This window comes from Leptonotus elevatus, chromosome 14, assembly GCF_054856555.1.
Source record: "Leptonotus elevatus isolate MCC_2025b chromosome 14, RoL_Lele_1.0, whole genome shotgun sequence".
Lineage (NCBI taxonomy): Eukaryota > Metazoa > Chordata > Actinopteri > Syngnathiformes > Syngnathidae > Leptonotus > Leptonotus elevatus.
The window spans coordinates 4371318-4379527 of NC_141252.1; the positions used below are offsets into that span (position 1 = coordinate 4371318).

At 40.5% G+C, this 8210-nt stretch overlaps 1 protein-coding gene across 2 annotated transcripts in view; it reads right to left on the bottom strand.

Moving 5' to 3' along the window:
- slc4a11 (solute carrier family 4 member 11) overlaps positions 1 to 7977 on the bottom strand; it is a 56294-nt gene extending 48317 nt beyond the window's left edge. Inside the window, exon 1 of one of the 2 annotated variants that reach the window (XM_086094872.1) lies at positions 7856 to 7977. In XM_086094872.1, the coding sequence (XP_085950998.1) occupies positions 7856 to 7876 (21 nt within the window). In that variant the 5' untranslated portion in view covers positions 7877 to 7977. The remainder of the gene's footprint in view (positions 1 to 7855) is intronic. The other variant, XM_086094871.1, reaches the window with a different exon arrangement.
- Positions 7978 to 8210: the final 233 nt, after the last annotated feature.

Consider the following 8210-nt stretch of genomic DNA (forward strand, 5'->3'; position numbering starts at 1 on the left):
GGAAAACCGGTGGTCATCTTACGAAAGCATTATGTCCATTTTTAACAGTATGAAGTCATTTCAAGGAGAAAAAAATACATTTTAATAATCAGGTTTTTCTAGAAAAAAAATGAGAATAGCCTGACTAATTTTGAGGTGGGAAAAAAGAAAAGGATTATTCACAAGAATGAAATCATATCATAAAAAAAAGGAAAGGAAAAAAGACAAAAACAAGAATATCATATTTTGACAAGAAAAGAGTTTAAAAAAATAAAGTCACTTTACAGAATAAAAAGATGCAATTTAATGAGAAAAAGCAAAATTTCAGATTTTTCTAAGAAAAAAATAATCTGATAATTACAATTATCAGATTTTTTTCAACCAAGTAATTTTGGATTTTTAGAAATTTTACAAGAATAAAGTGGCATTTTCACACAAATGAAGTCTTTTTTTTTATTGAATAAAATGGTCATCTTACAAGCAAAAGTCAGATTTTTTTTCCAGAAAATAAAGTTGTTTTTTTAAACAAAAAAGTAGTAATCTTAGATGTATAAAATCTGAATTTTATTTTGAGTCAAAAGAGTAGAAATCTTATGAGATGTCAGAAAAAGAAAGTTGTTGTGTTTAACTAATTTGCTAATTTGTGTCCCAAAGACGCATTTATACGTATTTTAATGTTTTTTTTTATTTTTTTAATGCTAGAGCATACAGAAGGCGTTGATGCAGTTTTTCAACTGCAAAGAACAGTTGAAGAAATGGTAGTTATTACAAAAACGGCCAGCAGTTGGCAGCAGAGCAAAGGAGATCAACCACCTATGTTGGAAAAGAAAGCTCTTTTACTCACATTTTTAAACAGATTTGTGAATAATGATGAAACTTAGCTATATTCTAATGCTAATTGCTGCAAAACGGAAACAGATAGAAATATGCTTTTTTCCTGATGAAAGAAGGCTTTAATCTTTCTTTTGGTAGGTTCCATGTTTTTATAGCAAACGAACACAATATTCTGTGGGCCTTGCAAAATCCAGTAAATAAGCCGGGAGTGAAGGGGGTTGCTTCAGCGAAAATGGCTGAGAGCGAATGAGTTAAAAACAGTTGTAATCTTAGAAGAATAAAACGGCACATTTTTCAAGAATCAAGTCCAATTTTCATTGATGAGAAAACTCATAATTCAAAAAAGTGTTTGTTTGTTTTTAACCAATAAAATAAATAATAGTCACTAGGAAAAAAATTAATTCAAGGAAAAGGTCTCGATTTTTTGGCCCCAAACTGGATTTGTTCAACAAGAAAACAATAGAGATAACATTCACGTCCCCGCTAATACAAAGTCCTAAAAAAATCAAATAAAATAAGTCATAAACTCTTTTTTTGAATGACATCTAACGACATCCGGATTCAAACGTACAACGGTGGAGTACGTTTGTGTGCACTTGCGTTTTTTGGTTTTACCGTTTGAAGGTGTCATCAACAAAATGGCTGACGTCATCTCGCGCTGGGAGCCGCAGTGGCCGAAAACGACTCCCTGTACTCGTGCAAGGCGTTTAGCGCCGCAAGCGCCAGCCGCTAAAAGAAGCGTGGAAAGTGTCAGCCGGCGACGACGACGTCCCGAGTTGACCTCCTGCCAAGCTTTTCACGCCGCTTGTTTCACAGCCACAACAAGGCCGGCGGGCGCATCTGCCTCCGTGAAGAATCCCATCAAAACGTTAGCGTTGCGGCTAATGCTATTCCGCAAAACCGCTCGAGAAAATTTCAATATTTGGACACAAGTTCCAAACGGCGATGGAAACGCAAACGGAAATGGACTTGGACGGCATCGGGTGGGTGCGCGTGGTCAGGTTTGGGTCCGTGACACGGCCTGTCAGGACCTGCTGTGGTTAAGTGGACCCTCACTGTCTACTTCATGCCCCGTTCTTAATGTCGGTCAACAATCCAGGAAGCTCCTGGAGACGATTTGGACGCTTTTAAGTGCGTCTCAAGTTGCCGGTTCGATCAGCCTCCGTCTGGTGTCGTTCTGGGTCAGCCGCGTTTTCACAAATATCAACTGACCTTCACTACTTAAGACATTCACTCGCGGCCATTTTCACTGAAGCAACCCCCTTCGCTCCCAACTGGTTTTTTTTGATTTTGCAAGGGAAACAGAATAATCTGTTCTATTGCTATCAAAACATGGAACCTACCAAAAAAGAAAGATTAGAGTATCTTCTTTCATCGGGGAAAAAAGTATATTTGTATCCGTTTCCGTTTTGCTGTAATTAGCATAAATTTCATCAATATAAAAACACTGTCAAAAATAGTGTTTTTTTGCAACATAGCCCTGGTTGATCTCTTATACTCTTCTGCTACCTGCTGGCCGTTTTTCAGAATAACTACAATTGTTTTAAGCTACCTCTTCAGGTCAGAGGCTGCATCGAAGCCTTCTGTATGCTTTAGCATAAAAAACGTATAAATACATCTTTGGGAGTGAAGGACAAAATCTTAAAATACGTATTTACACGTTTTTGGATTTGAAGGAGTTAATGAGGCACTCTAGGGGAAAAAAAGGTTAAAACAGGTTGGGTTGTACTATCTGATAGCTTGGTTAGCTGGACTGACTAGGTTAGTTGGACTGGTTGGTTAAATGTTTGGGTTGGATGGGCTACACTAGTTGGGGTGGTTAGTTGGAGTGGTTAGGCTTATTGGATGTAGTTGGATGGGTAAGATGATTGGGTTGGTTAGGTCTGGCTGAATGATTTCAGTTTGGTTAGATGCTAAGTTGATTGGGTCAGACTGGTTGGACAGGTTGGCTGAAAAGGTTGGTTAGTGACTTGGGTTAGATGGTAAGTTTGTCGGGTTTGTGCTTGTTTGAGTCAGTTGGTTGGGATTGGTTCGACAAGTTACGTTGGACAGGTTGGCTTGGTTAATTGGATTGGTCAGACTTGAGAGGTTTGTTAGTTAGACAGGTTAGGTTGGACTAGTTGGATTGTTGAACAGATTGGATTAACAAAGCTGGTTACCTGGAAGAATGGTTGAACCTGTTGAATGGGGATTGGATGCCTAAGACGTTTGGTTTGGTTTGGTTGTACTGGCTGACTGTTTTGGTTGGTTAGCAGAGGTGGCAAATCCGGGTCCAGAAAGTAAAAGCCCTGCCACAGTTTGGCTTTAGCCACAGCTGCTAGTTAGCTAGTTAGCTCCCCAGCCAGCTCCCATGGTGGTGCTCGTTTAGGCTACTTGCCAGCGGCTAAAGCCAAACTGTGGCAGGGTTTTTACTTTCTCAACCTGGATTTGCTCCAGTTGTTGGTGAGTTGCTTGGGTTGGTTAGACTGATTTGACTAATTGTGTTGTTTGGGTTTGTTGGACTGTTTGGACAGACTGGGCGGAGGTGCTTGGTTAGCTAGCTAGATAGTTTGGTTGATTAAGGTTGGCCAAAACAAAAATCCTACTGAATGCAATGCATCAAACTTCCCGTCACATCACATATGAAATGTAACAACAACCATTTTTTTCCCCACATCACACAAACACTTGATGTGTTTGTTGTTGAAGGGGGGGGGGGGGGTTCATCAAATGGAAGAATGCGGGAGTCATGTGAGTGTTTTTTCTTTTCCATCTGCTGACATCAAGATCACATGAGCGCTAATGTGCCACACAAGTTAGCCTTTCAATCTACTTTTATCACGTCTTAAAAACATCAACGGCAGCGCGTCAGCCCCCGCCTGCCCGCTCGCTCGCTCGCCCGCCGCCTTCATATCCTGTGCCAGGCTGAGCTGATAACGCTTTAGTCGGTCGGGAGAGTCGCCGGCGGCAAGCGGTCGGCGGCGGGGTGCGCGGAGGACGCCGGGGGCGCTCGGCGAGTGTGTTAGCCGCTGTGATGAATCACCGACACCGTTAGAAAGCAATAAGGTGCGCGGCAAGACTTTTGGATACGCGCCTCCGGAGATGCCATGTGACCCTGATCAAGACCACAACAAACATGGACCACAAACACAAAAATTGTATTATGTGAAGATTACAACATTTCTATTGAATATCGGTATCAGCGTTTTTAAATAGCCGACGGCCGATAAAAGGGTAAATCTAAAACCATTTTAATTTTTTACTTTATAAGAGATGCTGCTGACCCTGGGAATTTTTTTTGTTCCACATTTAAACAAAGACGTGAACGTTTAAGAGTTCGGGTATTTTTAAATTTGGGAAAAAAATATTTACTGTTGCATTTTTTTGTAGAAATATAAAATTATTATTTATTTATTTTTTAAAATCATTTTTTAAATTAAAATAAAATATATATAGTGCTATTTTTAAGGATTATTATTTCTCTTATTTGAGAAAAAAAAAAGAAATATAAAATTAATAATATTCTCTGATTTAAAAAAAAAAAAGTCTAATAAACATGTTTTAAGATATGGGCATTTGTATTTAAAAAAAATGTGGACGCCAATACCCCCCCCACTTTTATTATTTTTTTTACTGAAAATGAATATCGGCTTCAAATATTAGTTATCGGCCTCCTTGGCAACTAATAATCGGCATCGGTCTATCTCTACTGAAAAATGTGGCGCACCTCTAAAGCGTCGCAGTTAAGAGAAGAAGAAAAAATATTTGTAACGACATTTCAATTGACTTGAAATTGGAAACAGTCTGGCGCTGCCGTACAGTACTTGAAATTGATCAGCAGTCCAGACGGGCCGCCGTGCGCTGCGGCTGCCGTCCTTTTTGCCCTTGCGCCACATGTGGGGGGGGGGGGGGGGGGGGACGCGGCGCTCCCCTCATTAGGATGCCAACGTGGACGCCGTGGCAAATTCCGAGCAAGCGTCCCGGACCACGTAGCGTGACGGTAAAAACGGCGGTCCGCAGAGCTGACTCATCAATCAGAAGGAAAAAGAAGAGAAAAGGAGAATCCGGGGAACAACCTTCATTAGCAGAGTGTATGCGTGTTTGAGTGACATCTTGGAAGCAGAAGAAGGATGAAGATGAGGAGGAGGAGGAAGGAGGGGGGAGATGAAGATGAAGATGCGGATGAGGGGAGCAGCTGGCTCTTCTTACTCAGCTGCCCGCGCACACTACATCATCGCGTGTGCGCACGTGCGTGCGTGCGTGTGCGCGGATCACGATGAATATTAATTGTAAAATAACAATGAAAATGTCATCGTGGATTAGATTGGATTGGAAAATCACAAACAATCCATTCAATCAGTTGAAGAAAAAAGAGCATTAAATAATAAATAGAGAAATGTCATTAAAAGAAAATACATTAAATTATTTAAAAAGCATTACATGAATTAAAAGGTCCTCAAATAAGAGAAATAATCATCCTTAAAAATATCACTATATACATTTTATTTTAATAAAAAAAAAAGATTAAATATTTCCATTAAATAAATACATTAAATTCACAAATGTCATTAAATAAATCAAACTGTTAATAGCTTGCTGGGTAACTAAAAAATAATCAAATTAATACAAATATTATATCATCATACATAAATATATATAAATACAATATTTTAAAAATAACAATAGCAATGGCATAATATTCTAATGAAGTGTTAATTGAAAGATTATCCAATAATTTAATGTAATTATTTAAAAAAATAAAAATAATTCGTGGCCCCCTCCAGCATTTAAGTTGTTTGCCCATCCTTGTTTTTCAAGTTTCGATGTTTGCCGCCTTTTTTGGGGTCACACGCAACCTTTCACCTTCCATTGTCCTGAAGCACACACGCGCACACATGCACATGCCGAGCAAGCGTGTCCTCTAACTTTTCCAGACGAGTTCCATGTCAACAATGACAAACGTCACGACACATGCATGCGATTAACACCTTCATAAAAATCAACAACACAACTAAATAAACACCGCAGATAATGACACACAAAGTAGCACACACTGCCCCCTGCTGGAGTCTGCAGCCACTGCAAAAGCAAGAGTGCATGAGCAAAGCAGGACTTTGTTTTCACACACGCAGGAAATGTTTGCATCCTTCCTGAACGTCATGAAAGTGTGACGTCATGCCGCCAGTCAGCGACTCCAACCGTCCAATCAGCATCAAACATGACAACAATAACAGGAGCGCTGCCAGCGTCAATCAGAAATAATGATTATATGCAGAACTGCCAATGTGGAGTGAATATTTTTGCCGGGCAAGTTCAAACGTATTTGCAAGTACGTTCCAATGTACTTGTAGGCTAAGTGCTAAAAACTTAGCATTTTTTTGCCCATAATGCCACACAAAAGAAAACACTTTTTTTGGTGGCCTACATACATTATACTTTCACAAATTTAATAATAAACGTTTATTTGACATGATTATTATTATTATCATCATTATCTGCAGTGCATCATTTCTGTTCCGCCATTTTTCCCCAATACTGCTATGGGGTATGCGCATGCGTGAGTCTATAGTTTTTAGCATTTAGCCTAAAAGTACGTTCGAACGTACTTGCAAATACATTTGAACATATTTAATGATAACAAAATAATCATGATTACTAGCATTGTTCAGCCCTACCTAGTAGCCATTCGTCTCCTCGAAATACGTATTATAGAATTTGTCACTCCCTTTGTTCAAATGCAGCTAAAGTTGCGTTAGCATTGCGCGAGTTATTTTTCTGTACTGCTCCGATATTACATTTTTGTCGTGATGCCATTTCAATAGAGAGAAATGTACGCATGGCGATCAAGCGTTGTTTTCAAAAGTACTTCACTTCCATAACTGGCGCGGCGGTGTTCATCCTGGCGTGCACTAACACGCCGGCATTCCCGCGGCGACGTTAGCGGCGGCAGAGATGGAAGCTCTTTGAACTCCCGCCGGAACCAAACAACACGTTTGCCGCTGCCAAGAGCGTCGGGACGGACGTGGCAGCCAAATGGAAAATGAAAGACGGCGACGCGGCAGCCGGGCCAGACTTACAGACAAGCAACAACGTGACACAAAGTGCACGCAAAGGTGCAAAGGTCAAGGTTGAAGGTCAAGTCAAAGAAAACTTTTCTCTCCTGTGACTACATACGTGAATCAAAATATCAACAACTCATACACACAATAAATCATGAGATGTCATGTCACGTGTCTGACGGCATGAAAACATGGGGTCCCTCAAGGGTCAGTCCTTGGACCCTTTTTGTTCCGTCCGCATGTTACTTTTGGATCAAATGCTTCAAGATGCCAATGTTGCCTATCATGGCTCAGTTTGCCGGCCAAACCCAGAAAACAGGTGAGCCATGATTGGTCGTTACCTACTTCCTACCAGATCAGTGGCCTAGTGGTAAAGTGTCTGCCCTGAGACTGGGAGGTTGCGGTTTCAATCCCCGGCCATTGAGTACATTGATTTACAGTGCGTATGAAATGTTAGTACAACACAAACAAAGCCGCCTTTCCTCGTTTTGCGCATTGAACGCATCATCATAAAACAAGACATTAACATTTCACTATTTTGATGACCATTTGTTGTGATAAAATAAGTCATGTATCATACATTTATGTCAAATATGTAAATGTTATTGCAACACATCATTTAGCAAAAAACTCAGATTTGTTAGCTAGCATTGACTAAAAAGTCATGACTCAAAATTCAACAACAGTTCCAAGCGCTAATCAAGTCATGGGAACTTTTCACACCCAAGAAAGGAGAATTTGTGGCGTTTTTAAAGTGTTTCCTGCTCATTTTGCTGTCGGTCACTTATCAAACTGCTACCATAACAACTTTCAACCTTTAATTTCATTAAGAGTTGAACGTTTGCAAAAACAGCAGCAGGCAAACAACGCGAGCCAAATAAACGCACGCGTCACAATCTTGAATGCAAATGAGGCTCACCGGCCACACAATTCATTCGTTAAATATGCCGCCTCAACCTCAAAAAAATCATAAACGAGGTACAAAAAAAGAAAAAAGTTGTGACCTGGTGTCGAGTCGCCATCATCCATCGTCGCGGGCTTCATAGTGACGTCACGGGCGCGTCCGCCCTCCCGGAAATGAGCGTGAGCAGCACAAACAGCAAAAAGTGGAAAACTACAAAAAAACAAAACAAAAACCGCGCAGGTATGCTTGACACGAAGGCAGGCTGGAGAGCGCGCGGCCGCGCCCGCCATGCACGCGCAGGCGGCGTGACATCGTCACGTGGCCGCTTGGGCAAAACTAAAGTTTGTAAAGTTGTTCCAGTGACATCACATCGGATACTGAAGTTACTAATGAAATTTAAATAGCAGCTTATTTGCATTTTAATCTTTTTAATGTACAAATGAGACAGCTCATTA